The sequence below is a fragment of the Panthera leo genome, chromosome E2 (assembly GCF_018350215.1).
Source record: "Panthera leo isolate Ple1 chromosome E2, P.leo_Ple1_pat1.1, whole genome shotgun sequence".
Classification (NCBI taxonomy): domain Eukaryota; kingdom Metazoa; phylum Chordata; class Mammalia; order Carnivora; family Felidae; genus Panthera; species Panthera leo.
This window is the reverse complement of record NC_056693.1, coordinates 1,020,677-1,039,467: the sequence shown is the minus strand read 5'-3', so window position 1 is coordinate 1,039,467 and position 18,791 is coordinate 1,020,677. Positions and strand designations below refer to the sequence as shown.

The 18,791-nt window shown below is 44.5% G+C and overlaps 1 protein-coding gene across 2 annotated transcripts in view; it reads left to right on the top strand.

Moving 5' to 3' along the window:
* The first annotated feature begins 1,526 nt into the window (after window positions 1-1,526).
* LOC122209191 (zinc finger protein 551-like) overlaps window positions 1,527-18,791 on the top strand; it is a 28,072-nt gene continuing 10,807 nt past the window's right edge. Inside the window, exons 1-3 of one of the 2 annotated variants that reach the window (XM_042920949.1) lie at window positions 1,527-1,745; window positions 4,585-4,708; window positions 6,217-11,987. In XM_042920949.1, coding sequence (XP_042776883.1) covers window positions 1,713-1,745; window positions 4,585-4,708; window positions 6,217-7,886 — 1,827 coding nt within the window. In that variant the 5' untranslated portion in view covers window positions 1,527-1,712 and the 3' untranslated portion in view covers window positions 7,887-11,987. Of the gene's footprint in view, window positions 1,746-4,584; window positions 4,709-6,216; window positions 11,988-18,791 lie in introns of those variants that run through there. The other variant, XM_042920950.1, reaches the window with a different exon arrangement.

Below are 18,791 nucleotides of genomic sequence, written 5' to 3'. Positions count from 1 at the left end.
GTGTATTATGCAAAACGAAATTAGTCAGAGAAAGACAAATATCATATGACTTATATGTGGAATTTAAGATACAAAACAAATGAACAGAAGGGAAAGGAAGCAAAAATATATATAAAAAACAGGGAGGGGAACAAAATATAAGAGACTCTTAAATATAGACAACAAACTGAGGGTTGCTGGAGGGATTGTGGGTGGAGGGATGGGCTAAATGGCCAAGGGGCATTAAGGAAGACACTTGTTCGGATGAGCACTGGGTGTTGTATGTAGGGGATGAATCATTGGATTCTACTCCTAAAATCATTATTGCACCATATGCTAACTAACTTGGATGCAAATTTTAAAAATGCAACACAGAATGGTAGAAAAAGTTTGTGAATATCTAACCTGAAGGACTATACACAAAAGAAATCATAGAAATCAATTAGAAAAAAAGACAAAAAATAAAATAGGCAACATATTTGAACAAAATATTCATTAAAGAACATATATCAATGGTCATTAAGCCTAGAAAAGTTATGCAACTCTAGTCATTATGAAATTATAATTTAAAACTACAATGAGAAAGACTACAGTCCACCAAGACAAAACTGATTGAAAAGAATCATGATGCCAAGATTGGGTTCAGCTTACCTCTTTTTTTTTTTTTTTTTTTAATCAGATCCTTCCTTTGCATACGCACTCTGAGAATGCTATAACAACTGTCACATAACAAAACAGAATTTAATAAGTTACACTCCCTTTGAGATAGATGTCAGAGTAGTAAAGGATTTGACTATATCTTAAGAAATGAAGAAATACTAAATGGATAAACACTGTTGCTTTGTGATTTGGACACAATCACTGAAAATGCAGGCAGGAAAGATGTTCTCTGTAGGAACCAGTTGCAGAAATAACTCCTTGTCCCTTACTTCCAGGGCGGCCTAAACATCACTGTTTCTTTCTAAGTCATGGCCCTGACTATAGATACATAGTTACAAAATCGACTAATCCTTCTGACTACATGCGTTTGAATAGCAAGAAAATGTTTATTACATTGTTGCTAAGAGTGGATGCATTTTGAGTCTGAAAGAGACTGTGTATATTTAAATCTGTAGCATTTGAGAATAATTGAAAGGTTGAGATCAGGTCAGGATCTCAGGGTTGGTGGGTTGAAACCTCTTCTCAGGCTCTGCCCTCACAGTGCAGAGCCTCCTTGGGATTCTCTCTTTCCCGCTCTCTGCCCCTCTTCTGCTCTCTCTCAAAAGAAACAAACAACAAAACAAAACAAAAATTTAAAGGAATAAGCAGCTTCCGTTCCCTGAAGGCTAAAGTCCTCTTATTTCTGAGACACTCGTGGTATCGGGAAAACTTTACTGGCGGAGGTCAAGAACTAGACGCTCTAGCTGAGGAAACTCCATTACCCAAACGGCAATGCGCATAAGAGTTGCGGAGTTGACCCAATGAAAGCCCAGAACAGGTGCATTTCCGTGCGACGCATCAGATTAGGGCGGGACTTCCGGCGTCTGCCTCTTGGCGGTCATTTTGGCTTCCTTCGAGTCTGTTCACTCAGAGGCTCCGGAGAACTGGGTCGGCGCCCCGTAAGGCAAGGTAGACGTTCTCCCGGCTGCAGAGACGCGGCTCTGAGCCTCGGAGGCGGCGGCCTCGGGGTGACCCGCAACGGCCTGGGATCGAGATCTCCGCGCCCCACAGCTGCGCTCCGCCTACAGAGTCCGATGGCGGCGGCCGCGCGTAGGGACCCGGCTGAGGTAAACGCGCGACCCCCGGGCCCTCTCCGCCCTCCCCCACCCAGACCTTCCAGGCCCGAGCGCGGGGCGCCTGGTCGCGTCCCAGCGGCCCAGGTCCCGCTGTCCGGGCCGGGAGGCTCTCGCGGGCGGGGACCCCGTGTCTGAGCGCCGGCGTGACGGGGTGCGGGAGCGGGCCGAAGGGGAGGGGTCGCTCGGATGCAGAGACTTAGAGGTGCGGCGGGGCCGGGAGCACTGGGGAAGCCCAGGCTCTGTTTTGTGTCTACAGGCAACAGAGTGTGAGGCGAAGGCCTTAGGAGTTGTACCTTCTTTCTCGGGACGCTGGGAGCCACGAAGAGTTGGGGACAATAGAGGGACGGTGTCCGAGATCGGGTTCTAACAGGTTTCCTGCAGCTGCTCACAGGAGGGACAGACGGGAAGAGGGGTGATGATAGGAGCAGGAAAGTTGAGTTCTGTAAAGATCGCCTAAGTGGCGACAGTGCACTGAGAGCAGGAGCCCAGAAGTAGCGCGCTCGTCTTGTCTCCGGATCCTGCGCTGGGCTAAGGTACTTGGCCACCTGAGCCCGTGGATCCTGGCTTAGGGGTGCTGGGTTGTGGAGCTTATTCTAGGGCGTCCCTAGACCCCACCCCCGCACGTGCTTTGGGATAATGGTGTGCTGTGACTCTTCTGCCAGTGCTCCAGTCGCCGGGTCTGGGAACTTGGAGGAGACATCAAGCGCACGCTGGGTCCTAACTCCAGGCCCAGAGTTACAGAGTGGTTCCTATTTTTGGCAGCCAGTGCAGTGAGATATGGAAGGGGTCCCAGGCATAGGTACTAGGACGTGCAAAGGCTTGGAGAGTTCGGGAACCTGCGGGTAACCTTTGTTTCTCATGGGAGCTGGGAGGAGTCAGGTCTGGACACCCAGGTGTCCGGTGCTGTGGGAGGGGTTGGAGCAGTGAAGGCAGGTGATCTCCCTGCGGCTGCAGCATGGAGAGGAGTGCAGTTGTGATGGTGGTGCTGGGAAGGTAAGGGAGGAGGCTACTGCAGTAGTCTGGGCCGGTGTGATGGTAGCCAGAGCAGGGTGGTGGCTGTGGAGGTGGGAGAAGTGGCTGGATTCTGTGTCAGTGTTTGAGGTGTGGCTGCCTGGGTTTTCTAATTTTGAGGTACGGACAGAGAGGGAGGGCTCAGAGGTGACGAAGTTTTGGCTTTGGCAGCTGGGAGAATGGAAGCTCCATCAGCTGAGATGGGGAAGCTAGTAAGAGTAAGTTTCATTGGGGACATCAGAAGATTTCTTTTCGGTCTGTTAAGGGTACGAGATGTTTCAGGACAGGTCAGGATGTAGGCTTCTCCAAAAGGTGGTGGAGAGTGCGGACCAGGGAGGAGCTGTAGGTTACTTAATAGGAGGAATCCTGGGGCACCTGGGTGACTCAGTCGGTTAAGCACCTGACTTAGGCTCAGGTCATGATCTCACGGTTCACGAGTTCCAGCCCCGCGTCAGGCTCTGTGCTGATGGCTCAGAGTCTGGAGCCTGCTTCTCATTCTGTGTCTCCCTCTCTCTCTGCCCCTCCCCCCACAGCGCTCTGTCTCTGTCTCTCTCTCAAAAATAAATTTAAAAATCATTAAAAGAAAATATGGGGATTCCTGGTCAGGATGACAGTGGTAATAGTGGCCCAGGAAGAAGAGGGTAGGCCTGAGGACCAGGTTTCCTGCCTGGCTCACTGGTTGTGGGATGTGGGTGCCACAACACAGATCGGGGAGAGAAGCGATCATAGAGAGGGCAGGGGAGACTGCATGGTTTGGGATGTGGCCAGGGACTCCAGGGGAAAAGTGGACATGAGACAGACGTGGAGGCATAGGAGTAATTCAAACAAGGTGACATTGAGATGGGGGCTGGTGCTTATTCACGTCTGCAGACTCACCAGGATTTCGTTGTGTCTGGTGGGGGCTTAGGTGTTCAGGTGAAGCTGGTGTATTTGCTTAGGAGCACAAGTGGTCATTTATGAGACTCACTGGGCAGCTGAGTCTTGAACGCAGGTTAGACAGAGAGAAGAAACATGTGACTGGAGAGGGGACATAAAGCGCATGCAGGACAAGTGGGGGAGAGCCATGGGTATTTGAAATCTGCTTTCATTTTTAGGTAATGGGGTTGGAGCAAGGAACAGGGAGGGAGGTCTTTGCAGTAGGACTCAAGGCTGTGTCTGTCAGTGGGGACCATCAGAGTCTGCAGTAGTATTTGATTTGATTTGATTGTAGTACTACTGCAAATACTACTGCATCAGAGTCTGCAGTAGTATTTGATCCTGTTTGAAACTGGGCCACATATGCTGAGTGACAAGTAGAGGCCAAGGAGATGACTATAGTAATGGGTAGGAGTTGTGGGAGTGCCGTTGTGAGAGGTGTGCCAAGAGTGACGTGCACATGGAGAGGGAGTGTGGACGCATGACCCCAGGGCCTGGAATTGAGGTCGTAAGGATGAAGGATAATGCCACAATTTTTCTGTCTTGGAGGGATGATCCAGAGGACTTCAGCGGTATTGCCTGATAAGACCAGAGTCACAGCATTCACACCCTCCTTGTATAGCCAACTTCTCTCCCTAACCTGTGTTCATTTGACACCAACTACTTTGACAAGAGGCAAGATGGCTACCATGCCAGGTCCACAGTTCAGATATCCTCTCTCTGCCCATCTGCCTGTTGTCGTGAGAAGACATAGTATCAGTGGGAGCGTGAGGAGAGGCCTGATATTTCCTCTGAGGCGTGGAGTAGAGTGAGCCAAGGATGGATGTGGAGGGCGGGGGCCATGACGAACTTGGACTCCTAGGAGAGATGTTGATTATTGAGTGAACTGTCCACATTATGACAGGATGTGAACTTTGAGGATGTGGCCATTGACTTCTCCCAGGAGGAATGGGGGCTCCTTGACGAGACTCAGAGACTCCTGTACTGCGACGTGATGCTGGAGACCTTTGCACTTGTAGCATCTCTGGGTAAGACTGTTACATTGCTCCTGGTGTTCTGAGGTGATGTCGTGCCTCCCCCTCCCCCCCCACCCCCCGAGTTAGCTCAGTCTTTCCCACAGCTGGATCACGGGATCTGATTTCCACACTTTCTTGTTAATGTGTGTGGTGGGTGCCAGCGCTGAGCTGTGTATAGTGACCAGAGCAATGGACTCCCTAATCATCCCTCACACCTGTTGCCTCAGAAAGTGCAGAGGAGGGTCTGGGAGTCTGGAGTCTTGCAGTCAACTTAATGGATCCCACCTTGCTTGTCCTGTCCCTGGCAGGTGACTGTTTCCGATCCATGGCCTCCAGTTTTGCCCCCTTTCTCTAGCTAAGAGTTCTGTGTGACTGCCTGTGCCAGGTCATGGCCGTAACATGAACCATGGGCTAAGACCCTCCTTGAGCTGTATTTTGTAGTATTTTTCTCCTGAATATTACTGCATGACAAGTTGCCCGGGGCCAGTGGTGGCCACTCACCGTGCGTCTTTCATTAAGACTTGCATCATTCAGGTTCTAAGGAGTTACACAGTGGAGAGTGCAGGAAAAACACTGCTTGTTTCACAGGGTGGACATGGCAAGATGGTCTCACAAGAGGCCTGGCCCCGGTGTATGGCAACCGGGGGTGGGCATGACCTCAGGGCTGTGTTCAGATCATACCAGGAACTTGCCATGTGTTCAATGGTATTTTGGTGCAAGTACCACTAGCCACATATTGTTTCTACCTTTTCTTCTACATACTTAACACTTTGCTGACTTGTCATTTCATCTGAGACTTCTGGCTCCTGGCTCCTTCCACCTTTGTGGCCTCCATGGGCCACCAGTTCCTCTGCACTGCTCCCTCTACAATATTCTCCAACATTGACCTGCACATGGTGTCATGAGGTGTGCACATATCCTTACATAGTCCTTGAACCAGCTGCTTAGTTCCAGTTGAATTTTGGGGGGGACAGGACACAACCAGCCTTCCCACACAGCATGCCCACGTCCCCAGCAGACAAGGTCCTACTGAAGGAGGAGTGAGGAGGCAGGAATTTCTCCTCCATGTGGTGCACCCTATGCTTCTGTGCTTTGTCTGTTGAGGTTTCTTCTGTTCAGGTTTCTTCAGAGGCCCAGTACTGTCAAGCCGCCCCTACCTCAGCCTGCCTCCAGCTCCCTTGTTCTCACAGCAATTTCATGGACCCAACTTGTGTCTGGTACACCTTGGTAATGGAGCTCTCTCCTCTCACCAAGTCAGCATCTCGTCAGCACCTCTGTGCTTTCAGGTTGTCGGCATGGGACGGAAGATGAAGGGGCCCCTTCTGAGCAGACTGTGTCTGTAGGAGAGTCCCAGTTCAGGGCTTCTCAGGCAGGTCCATCCACCCAGAAGATCCACCCCTGTGAGATGTGTATCCCAGCCTCGAAGGATATCTTGCACCATGCTGAGCCCCAAGCAAGATGTCCTTGCCAGAAGCCATGCTTGGGTGGCACGTGTGTGAGATGTTTCTCTTTCCATGCAGACCTTCACCAGCAACACAGGCATGGCAGTGGGGAGAAGCCCTGGAAAAGGGATGTGGACAGAGCCTCGTGTTTGAAGAGCTGCAACATCTTTGTGTCAGGACAGCCTTTCACCTGTAGGAAGGTTGGCGAGGACTTCCCAGCCACCTCGGGACTTCTGCAGCACCAGACCACTCCCAACAGTGAGGAGCCACACAGGGGCAACCAGAGTGGGCAGGCCTTTCACAGTGGAAAAAGTCACTACAGCTGTTGTGAATGTGAAAAGGCTGTCCGCCACAACCATGCACTGGATCAGCATCAGAGTGTCTGCTCTGGAGAAGGGCTGTATGAGTGTGGCAGATGTGGGAAAACCTTCAGCTGCAACTACAGATTGGTGCGGCACCAACAGATTGACAGTGGACAAAGGCCATATGAGTGTGGTGAATGTGGGAAATGCTTTAGCCAGACTTCTGACCTCATTAAAGACTGGAGAATTCACAGTGGTACAAAGCCTTATGGATGCAGAGAATGTGGACAACTAATTACCCATAGCTTCAGTCTCAGAAAACACTGGAGAATTCACACTGGAGAAAGGACTTATGAATGCAGTGAATGTGGAAAAGTCTTTATCCACAAATCCAAACTCATTCACCACCAGAGACTACACACTAGAGGAATACATTATGGGTGTGGTGAATGTGGGAAATCGTTTAGTTACAAATCCAACTTCATCGAGCACCATAGAGTTCACACTAGAGAAAGGCCTTATAAATGCAGCGAATGTGGGAAATCCTTTAGACAAAGCTCTAGCCTTTTCCGACACCAGAGAGTTCACACTGGAGAAAAGCCATATAATTGCAGCAAATGCGGGAAATCCTTTAGACAAATCTTTAACCTCATTCGGCATGGGAGAGTTCACACTAGAGAAATGCCTTATGAGTGTAGTGACTGTGGGAAATCTTTTAGCTGCAAATCTGAACTCGTTCAACATCAGAGAATTCACAGTGGAGAAAGACCTTATGAGTGCAGTGAATGTGGGAAGTCCTTTAGACAGTTTTCTAACCTCATTCGCCACCGGAGTGTTCATACTGGAGAAAGGCCTTATGGGTGCAGTGTTTGTGGGAAATACTTTAGCCGCAAATTTATCCTTATTCAACATCAGAGAGTTCACACTGGAGAAAGACCTTATGAGTGCAGTGAATGTGGAAAATCCTTTACCCGCAAATCTGACCTCATTCAACATCAGAGGATTCATACTGGCACAAGACCTTACGAGTGCAATGAATGTGAGAAATCTTTTAGGCAACGCTCTGGTCTTATTCAACACCGGAGAGTTCATTCTGGAGAAAAGCCATATGAGTGTGGGGAATGTGGGAAATCCTTTAGCCAAAGTGCAAGCCTTATTCAGCACCAGAGAGTTCACACTGGAGAGAAGCCTTATGTGTGTATCGAATGTGGGAAAACCTTTAGCCAAAGCTCTAGCCTCATTCAACACCAGAGAGGTCACACTGGTGAAAGGCCTTATGAGTGCAATGAATGTAGGAAACCCTTTACCCACAAATCTGACCTCATTCAACATCAGAGAGTTCACACTGGAGAAAGGCCTTATGAATGCAATGAATGTGGGAAATCATTTAGCCGCAAATCTAACCTCCTTAGACACCGGAGAGTGCATACTGGAGAAAACCCTTAATTGTGCTGGTTATGTTTTATTTCTTCATTCAGTGTACAACACTAAAGGAGACTGTGTGTGAGAGACATTTTCCTGAATTTAAACATCTTTTATCTCAACATAAACTTTGTGAGATTCCTCCTAAGTCTGAGGTACATGCAAGACTTTAGGAGGATGCATTGTACGGTTTCACCTGTCCAGCGCTACTGCCGTATTTATGTCACCGCCAGCTTCTGTGGCCGAGGGCATTCACCTCTACTACCTGGCCCATCTGCACAATGTAGGTCAGTCATCACCCAGAGTACGCAGAGAAGCTAGCCTCTTCTGTTTTCCCATTTGCCTGAGGAAACTGTGAATAGCCTGAGCGCTTAGGGAGAGCCTCATTCCTTTCTCTCTGACTTTAAGGAGCAGACCTGACCCAGTTTTGGTCCAGAGGACCCATCCTCACCTTGCTAGGAAGGACCTATTTCTTTTCAGGAACGCTGTTCTCACATTATGCTTGTGATGAATTCTTCCCGGTTCTAATTCACCAGCATGGGAACTGCTTGCTACACATTGGGTTGGTTTATGTTCTTTTGGTCAAGGTCTTTGTTTCTGCACCTTTGATTTTGGTGGTTGTATTCACTGTGTGAGGTGATTTGAAAGCAGAATTGTGATCTATCAGCAGGTAGAGACCAGCAGATTTTGTGGGGGTCCCATACTTCCTGTGTTTCAGGAAGGACGGTATGATGGTGGAAAATAGCAGTTGTCCAGTATTGGTCTAGTTTGCATTGGTGCCCAGTGCTTTGAAAGAAAGACTGCAGGACTTTGTGGTGCTTAGCAACTTGGTGCCGAGATTTGGGGGGAGGTCAGGGGTCACCCGAAAGAGGAGACCTTTGTGGTAACAACCTCCCTGTGCTTCTTTGAACAACATAAATTATATTCTCTTATTTGCTGTATATATCACATAATTCCCACCAATATTCAGGGGACTTCTTCCCCAGGTCCTGCAAAGGAGCCATGTGCCACGATGTACAAAATTTCAGTGTCATTTGCTGTAAGACTAGAAATACAGGTGGAACTGTAATTGGAACAAAAACATGGATTCATAGGGCATAAAGGAGACTGCAGTAAATTAGATGGAATGTGCCTTACCTAAAAGTTCATTTCTAAACATTCTAGAACTGTGACTTATATGATTGATGTGTACAGAAATTCTCAGGACCTCCATAACTATTTCTTGTAGCCAAGGTCATTGATGAACTAAATATTCTAAAGGTTTTGTGGATTCTCATAGCCTCTCTGGGCTGTTCAACAGGTCATTGCTCTAGAGTCAGGAAAACAAGGATAGAGAGAAGGCTGAGCCTACTGTCCAAGGATGTGTCTTTCGTGACCCAGCCATCATTCTTGTAGATTCAGGTGGGAGCAGTCTTCATGCTGCCAATATTTGCTACCACTGAGGGAAGGCTGCCCCTCCCCGGGCATGAGGGTACAGATGGTGGAGTCCATATAGGGTTGCCAACCTAATTTCCTAAAAAAGGATATCTGGGCTTGTATTTTGGACCACTTCTTAAAGCTCTGTTAAGGTATAATCTGTATAGTTGACACTCAAAAAAATACACTTATCTAATGTTATCAGTTTGGTAAACTCTGACATATGTATAAAGTAATGAAACCATATTACTCATGAAAATGCACATATTTGTCATGATATATTTACTTTGTGCTCATATAGTGTCTCTCCCTGCCTTATCCAGCCTTCCAGGCAACCATCAATTCTCTTTCCTTTACATTAGGTTAGTTTGTATTTTCTATAATTTAAATAGGCATTATTAAGTATATGCATATTTTTTGTACTAGTTTCCTTCATTCTGCATACTTATTGAAATTCAACAATGATGCTTATTTTTATTGCTGAGTAGCGTTCTGTTCTATGAATAATGACTTTATCCATTTATCTGTTCTGGACAGATAGGTTATTTCTGGGCGTGGGGTGTTTACAAAAAACGCTGCTATGAATATTTACATTCAGTTCTTTATGTGGATATATGTTTTATTTCTCTTGTTATAACTCTTGTTATAGTAACTAAAACTGTTACCATGTAGGTGAACGCTTCGTGTTTTAAGAAATGTGAAACCGTGTTCTATAATGGTTACTCTCTTTTGCCTTCCCGCCAGTAGTACATGAGAATTCTAGTTCTCTGGGAACCTTGACACTAGATGTGGTCTATCTTTTTAAATTTTAGCCCTTGAGATAAGTGTGTAACCATAAGCCACGTTGGTTTTAATTCCATTTCCCAAAGTATTTCATGATGTTGAACATTTGTCATGCATTCTTTTTATCATCAGTTTATCTTCTTATCATCTGTTTATCTTCTTTGGTAAAATGTGTGCTTGTAACCTCTTAACCTATTTTCTTTTTATGTACTTGTGTATTTATTACATGGAACAATTGTTTTTGAATACCAGATTTTTCTCCCTCAACTTTTTGTCCTCATAATTGAAAAGCCACATGCACTAGATTTATACGTTTAATCTGCATTAATACATCTCTGCTTTCTTAACTCAGTGACACATTAAATCAAGCCTAGGTTTTAGTCTTTGGCAATCCCTGGCATAGACACTCCCCTCATGGTAAATGCAAATCGCCAAAGTGGTGTCACTGAACATGGAGTTGGTAAGATATTCCTAGTAACCTCTCAGTATATTCCGTTCCCAAAGTACTGATACAGTACCCACTAATCTCTTCAGGAACATAGGTAATAAAACAATAAGAATGACTAGTAAGTGGCAAGTTTTAAACACATGTTTTGCAAAAAGAGTTTAAGTATGATTAACTTAAACTGCGCATATTTTAAATGTACATTTTGATATTTTCATACGTACTTACATCCCATTGTAAATGGCTGTTTACAATATGTCCATGGATAAGACTGTTAAGTCCCATTAAACCTGTCACAATCCTCCATCATTATTTATCATTTTCATGGTCGTTCTTCTATTTATCCCCATACATACTAGTGGGTTATTTTACTTGTAATCCTAACAAGTCAGTGCATAACCTCTTAAGAATTTCCCAAATCTAAGGACTCTCATGACTGATAACTTGAATACACAAAACATATTTTTGAATATATATGTTAATGCTGAATTTTATTAATTGAGTTAGTTATTGAAGGCAGTTTGAACGCAGTTAGGATATTATGGCTTTTATTACATGTGTTTTTTTAAGTCTATTCACTTAACCTCTTTTATTTTGTTTGCTGAAAAATTAGTCACGGTGTTAATATTTTTATATAGCTTAATATTACTTCTATAATTAAAAATCATGAGTTGCCCTTGAATAATCCAGATCTGTACAGTACAGACATGTACATAAACTATACTTCTTGATGCTTAACACAATTAGACTTCTCTAACTTCCATCTGTCAAAACATTGTTTCAAAGTTATTTCTTCAGCAGTTTACAAATTCACATGTCTCTGTTTTTAAAAATTTTGAACTTTTCTAATAGGAAGTTGAAATCTGCAAATCAAAAGCCTGTCTTCCCTTGTCAGTGTGTACATGTATCAGATCATCACTTTAAATATAATTTTATTTGCCAGTTGTACTTCTATACAGGTAAAAAAAAATAAAAGATTGAAATCATGCAAAAAGCCTTATCTGAACTAACATTGAGAAATAGAGCAATGGAAGAGGATCTTTTAATTCATCACATGGAACAAAAATACAGAATATGTTTATTAATTTTTCTCTGAAGACAACACACTTTGTGTTTGGAGACATAAAAGATTATTGTGAGTTTCTGTATTCCTTTAGAATATAAGGGTCAGATATTGCTGCGAGGGACCATCAGGGACACACTAATCTTACCAGCTCTTTTAACTATAGTCCAACCCTTTTGGCCTTAATTTGAAGCGTAGCCATTGTCTTTTCATAATTTTCATGACCATCAAAGAAAGTGGGCCGTTCATCTTGATGGGTTAAACTATTGCCAGTGTTATAATACAGCCTTTTGGATTTCCTGCTAACTCAGCTTCACCAATGAATACATTCACTGAAGTTATGCCAGTTCCTACTGGAATCCCAGTCACAAAATACAGAATGTCACTACATTAAAAAAGTGCATGTTGTAAGGACACCTGGGTGACTCAGTCGGCTAAGCCTCTGACTTCAGCTCAGGTCATGATCTCACAGTTCATGGGGTCAAGCCCCGTGTCAGGCTCTGTGCTGACAGCTCAGAGCCTCGAGCATGCTTTAGATTCTGTGTCTCCCTCTCTCTCTGCCCCTCCCCTGCTCGTTCTCTGTCACTCTCTGTCTCTCAAAAATAAATAAACGTTAAAAAATTGAAAAATCTATCCCAAATACATCGTAGCTTTGGCATAATTTTAAAAAATAGTTTATCTAGTACAGAGTCTGTAAGCATACATCTATACAAATTATTACAAAATGTAAATTAATATAACTGCTGGAAGGTCGACTGGGTGAATATGATAAAGTACACCCAGTGGAAGACCAGGTCTCAAAGCTCAAGGAAACATTCCTTGAGAATATATTTTTATGTCTGGAATGAATACTGTGCAGTGACTTACTAAGTATAGAGTGATGGGAAGAATATTCCAAAGAGAAAGTAGGTGAGAAGGGATCATGCTTGTCTAGACCTAGAAGTCAAGGCCATGGTTCAGAATCACAGTTTAACAATTTTGGGGTTTTGTTTGTTTGTTGGTTGGTTGGTTTTTGGTAAAACAACTATAAGCATGATTCTGTTTGTCAGGGTAAAGAGCTCATCCCTTGTAAAGCATGACAAAATTAATACTTCCCTTTCTGTTACGCTATGTTAAGACAAATCATTTCTTTTATATCCTATAGTATCAGTAAGCAGACTTTTGAAATGTATTATAGTCTTCATTTCTTCTTAAGCCTTAAATTTTCCATATTTTTATATCCTTTTCAGATCAGGTCTTTACATTTATTCCAACCATGTTTTTGCATCTCTTGGTTCAATCAAAGATGGAGAGATTGATTCTGTAGTATGCGTGTAGAGCACAAGAATGAATGATTTACAAAGTTTTCCCACATGGGATTTGAGAAGTCATTGACAATGCCACAGATTTCTTTTAATGTTTTTTTATTATTATTATTTTTAAATGTTTTATTTATTTTTGAGAGTAAGAGAGACACAGCACAAGCAGGGGAGGGGCAGAGAGAGAGGGAGACACAGAATCCGAAGTGGGCTCCAGGCTCTGAGCTGTTAGCACAGGGCTTGAACACGTGAACTGCGAGATCATGACCTGAGCTGATGTCGGCCACTTCCCAGGCACCCCTATTTATTTTTTATTCTCAAGTTAGTTAACATACAGTGTAGTTTTGGCTTCAGGAGTAGAAACCAGTGACTCAACACTTACATATAACACCCAGTGCTCATCCCAGCAAGTGCCCTTCTTAATGCTCATTACCCATTTAATCCAGTCCACCCACCCCATCACCCCTCAGTTTCTTCTCTGTATTTAAGAGTTTTATGGTTTGCCTCCCTCTGTTTTTATTTTTCCTTCCCTTCCCTTATGTTCATCTGTTAAGTTTCTCAAATTCTACATGAGTGAAGTCATATATTTGTCTTTCTCTGATTGACTTATTTCACTTCGCATAATACCCTCCACTTCCACCCACGTTGCAAATGGCAAGATTTCTTTCTTTTTTGTCACAGAGTAGACAAAACTGTCATCGGTTGATGGACAGTTGGGCTCTTTCCATACTTTGGCTGTTGTTGATACTGCTGCTATAAAGGATATAGTGTATGTGCCCCTTCAAATCAGCATTTTTATATCCTTTGGATAAATCCCTAGTAGCGCAGTTTCTGGGTCGTAGGGTGGTTCTGGTTTTATTTTTTGAGGAACATCCACAGTTTTCAGAGTGGCTGCACTAGTTTTCATTCCAACCAACACTTCAATAGGGTTCCCCTTTCTCCTAATGTTCGTTTATTTTGCAGGGGGGCGGGGGGAACAGAGGATCTGAAGCTGGCTCCACACTGACACCTTTGGTGCTGACAGCAGCGAGCCCAGTGTCAGGCTCGAACTTATGAACTGTGAGATCATGACCTGAGCCGAAGTCAGAGGCTCAACCAACTGAGCCACCCAGGGGCCCTGACAGTGCCACAGACTTTAACAAAGCCAGGTTGAATGTCTATTTTCCAGAAGTGTATCTCCTGCACAAAAATCTATAAACTCCAGGAACACTGAGGAATTTTAGCCAGCTTAGAATTCTGCCGATGGAAGAAAAAGTAAAGAAAGGAGGTCTACAAATAGGATACTGAGGGACAGGGTTGAGAAGGATATGCCAGGGAGGAAGTTTTAAGCTTATCATAAAGTACCTAATGTCAGAGTTCAAAGGGGACCTTTCAAAACTGTTTATATACAGGACAGAAAGGAAATAAAATATTGGTTAACGAATAACCTTTCTATACTTATTATGAACAAATATCCTAGTACAATTTAGACTCTTATGTTGCCTCCCTGAATGATTATTTAGGTACGGTATCTTTTTTAGGTAGATCCATCAGTTGCTAGAATGTCATCTATATTCTTGTGATTTCAGGTGTCTCAAATACAGATTAGATAGAAGAGGCATAATTCTCCCTGTTGAAAATGTGGAGACACTCTCCCCTTCCCTTTTCTCATAGCATCTAGCTTAGAGAACTTGTCAGAACTACATCATCCCAACAACCCATCCCTTTGAGGACCACACAGGCCTTTTACCACCTGGGCTCCCTCATACCTGCATTCCTGACTTATTTAATTTCAAAAAGAACTTCCTGTCATACAAACAAGTTTGTTTTTCCTCTGGTGAAGTCAAGAAACAAACACACATGTTTACCCCAACTACAAAGGTAAAGTTAGGACAAACTATATGTAACAAATGATGCTGTCAAGTGCCCTTACGTGAAGACGAGTTCTATTTACGTTGAAAACATGTATGTAATGGGTTCTGTCTGCTTCTCCGTATGACATTGAGATTTTTTCTGCAAGTCTTTGCAAATTTCGTACCTGATTACTCCTGGTGCACATCACATTCCAGTTTAAAGTATTAAACACATTACTCAGTAATGTGGTATATGAAGAAATTTATTTGGTCTTTCTCCATTGTGCACTGTTCCTGCCACAGAGCTCCTACAACACTTGTTATCTCCCGAGTGATAGTAATATCTTGTGTGTTGTCATAAGGAGCCCATTTTTTAGCACCCCTTAATTTATGCTAAAGACTTGTGTTGGGGTGGGGGCCCTAAATACAGTCAGGATGGGGAATGGTCATCAGAAACGAGAATTAGAGGGTTAGAACTTGGAGCCCCACCCACCAATCTCCAGGAGAGTGTGCTGGAGGATAAAAAAGATCTATATATCCTTTTAGATATAGAGGTCTGTAAAAACTCTTGAAAAGGAGACGTGAGGAGCCTCCAGGTCTGTAAACATGCCTGGAGGGGGGCACACCTCAGTTCCATGAGGACAAAAGCTCCTGCACTGGGGACCCTACTGTACCTCCCCTATGAGTCCCCCTAGAGCGACTATAGGACATCGGGATACGTTCTGGGTCCCCCTATGTACTTCATCTGCCTCTAAACATATTTCCCTGAGTTCTGTGAGCCACCCTGGCAAGACAATCCAGCAAGAGGAGGGGTCAGGGGATCTGCTCATTTACAGCCAGTCACTGTGAAGCACAGGTGACAACCTGGATTTGAGACTGGCATCTGAAAGGCGCAGTCCTGTGGGATCTGGTAAAATCTTCAGCTAGATAGAGACAGAATTAATTCCTTGGCAGTGTTGATGAATACACATACCAAATACGAGTGCGGAGTGGATCTGTAGGCGGGGAAGATTGTTGTATGTCCCCACCAGTCACCATCACACATGCCTGCAGGAGAAAAGCCTCATCACCTGTGTCACCACTATCTAGTGTGCAGGATTATGGGCCAGTGTGACCGGTTGGACAGCGTCAGAGACTCACTAGGCTGCACCCAGGAGATGGCAAACTCTAATGAACAAACCCCTCGGCAACTTCAACGATTAATAAGAAGGCAAGTGGGACCTGTGGGTTAACATAACTTTTGAGAGAGCAACTGTAGGGCATCAGCATACGTTCTGGGTCCTAGCTGCAATAAATATGGCTTAAGAAACAACATTTGTGACGCAATTGAGGAAATTGAGCATGAGGAATATGTCAGATTTTTAAAAATGTTTTATTTTTGAGAGAGACAGAGAGAGAGACAGAGTGTGAGCGGGAGAGGGGCAGGGAGAGAGACACACACACACACAGAATCCGAAGCAGGCTCTGGCTCTGACCTGTCAGCACAGAGCTCGATGTGGGGCTTGAACTCATGAACTGTGAGATCATGACCTGAGCCAAAGTCAGACGCTTAACTGACTGACCCACCCAGGCGCCCCAAGAACATATTTGCCAGATTTAAAAAATGTGTTGTCTGATGGCTATTGGGACTATGAACCTGTTGAAAATATATCCTCCATGAGTTCTTCTGCATTAAGTGTAATGTCTAAGTAACGTACCGGTATGTGTGAGGACAGATCATACAAAAATGGCTATGAAATGATAAGTAATGGTGGAAGACTGGGGAAGCTTCATTTTGCTTCATTACACAGTGTTTTCCTGTTTGGTGTATGGTTGCATATCGCCAGAAGAAATGATAAAATGTGGCTTGGTCTGTTCAGACTGCTGTAAGAAATTTTCACAGACGGGGTAGCTTATACACAACATAATTAATTCTCACAGTCTTGGAGACTGGATGTTGGAGACCACGGTGCCAGCATGGTGGGGCCAGGGCTCTCCTTGGGGTGCTGACGTTCTCTGCGTCCTCAACATGGTGGAAGGGGCCATGGGTCTCTCTGCAGCCTCCCATAGAGCACTGATCCCATTCAGGAGGGCTCCACCCTCATGACTTAAGCACCTCCCCAAAGCCTCACCCCCTAAGACCATCACCTTTCTATGATGTAGGATTTCAGCATATGAAATTTGGGGGAACACAAGGATTCAAACCCATAGCAGTACCATTGTGTCGGTAATTTTATCTTTTCAGAAGGAAGAAATCAAAAGGGTAACAGGGTACTTGTGGATTTGGCCTAGCGTGTAAGAAACTGGAAGTCGCCTCTCCATTCTAACAAGGAAAAAGCTGAACAAACCAACAAACTCTTCTCCGATTCCAAAAATAACTGTGGTCACAGGGAAAACTGCTGTGCCCCGGTTGAGACCAGCAGATACAGAGATCACAATATACTGAAGCAGAAATGCACATGTGGAATCAGTGGGAGCCCGTGCAGGGGTAGGGAGACTGAAATGTACTTGCCCAATTGCTGGAGTCTCAGTGGAAACGAGCCTGAGAGAGAAAACTTCCTGGGGAACCCAGCCCTGTGGAGAGCTCCCACACACTTGTAGAGTTCTACCTGATTCTCGCAGTGAGTATCCCGTGATGTTCTGTGATCTGCGACAGGAGAAGATCCTGTGCTCCAACAGCAGAAAGGAAAAGAAACCATTTTCTTCTTCTTTTTCTTTGAATGTTACCTGTTTGTTTGTTTGTTTGTTTGTTTGCTTTTTTAAGTAAGCCCTGTGTCCCAGGTGGGGCTTGAGCTCATGAGCCTGAGATCAAGAGCCACGTGCTCTACTGACGAAGCCAGCCAGATTCCCCCAAAGAAACCATTTTCAAATATGCCAAGGCATGGTTCTCTGCAAAGTCTGCTTGCAGAAAAAACTGTTTGTTTTGATTTGAGGCAAATTAATGCTCTGAGACTGAATTTGTCTTTATTTAACAGAGGTTCACGGTGGGAATTTCACAAGCTAGTGACATACGAGGTAATCTCTTAATAAGCCAAGGAAGAAAATAACATATCCAAATCAATAGTCAATTAATCACACTATTGTAGCAGGCAGAAGGAGATGAAAGGAGTAACGTCCACATGTAGTGGAGGCAAAACTTGTTCTGAGTTAGTACTATGGAGAGACGGCAAACCCATAGCTGATGTCCAGCCGCCAGCGCAAAGGGAAGTCCCCTGTTCCTAGAACATGTTGCTAGGGAACGATGATGCCAGTGTTGATGGGCTAGTGGATCTCCTTCCAGGGCCACTGTGGTCTTCCCCACTGCTGTAAAAGAGTGGCCTTTACTATGGCAGGAGCTAATGCCCTAAGGTCTTTGGAGAGCTATTCAGATGAGCAGTTAGCCTTGCCCAACCCAGCACTCTGGGATGGTCTTCACCAACTCTCAGGAGTTTTGGTCTAAATGGCCCTTAGCCATATTTGCTCCTTCCTATGTTTTTATTGCAAAGTCCTGGCAGGAACCCTCAGCACCTGGGCTACTGAGTATTATTGGTGAGAACAGATGAGTTGATGACGTCTTGATGCAAGTAACCTCATTCTTTTGTCAAAACACATTACTTCTAAAGGCAGATTCATTTTCGTCATCAACAAATGGCTCTAAATCATACCAAACCAATATGCACACTATTTGAGCAGAGCCTAAGTTGCTCAGGATTTACCACAGCCTAGGTGAACAGAGGGTAGGGAAATATACCTACCTCCAGGCCACTCGATCCACCCTGTCCCAACCAAGGTGTGGGGGGACACTGACAAGGCACAGTGCAGAAGCACAAACTCACTATAAGACTTGAGACCTCTATTTTATGTCAGTAAATTCATTCCATAAAAGAAAATAAATCTTTGGGGCACTTGGGTGGCTCAGTTGTTAAGCCTCTGACTTCGGCTCAGGTCAGTATCTCATGGCTTGTGAGTTCGAGCCCCACGTCAGGCTCTGGGCTGACAGCTCAGAGCCTGGAGACTGCTTCTACGCTCTCTCTGCTCGTTCCATGCTCATGCTGTGTCTCTCTGTTTCTCAAAATAAATAAACATTAAAATTTTTGTTTAAATAATAAAATAAATCTTTAACCTACAAACAAA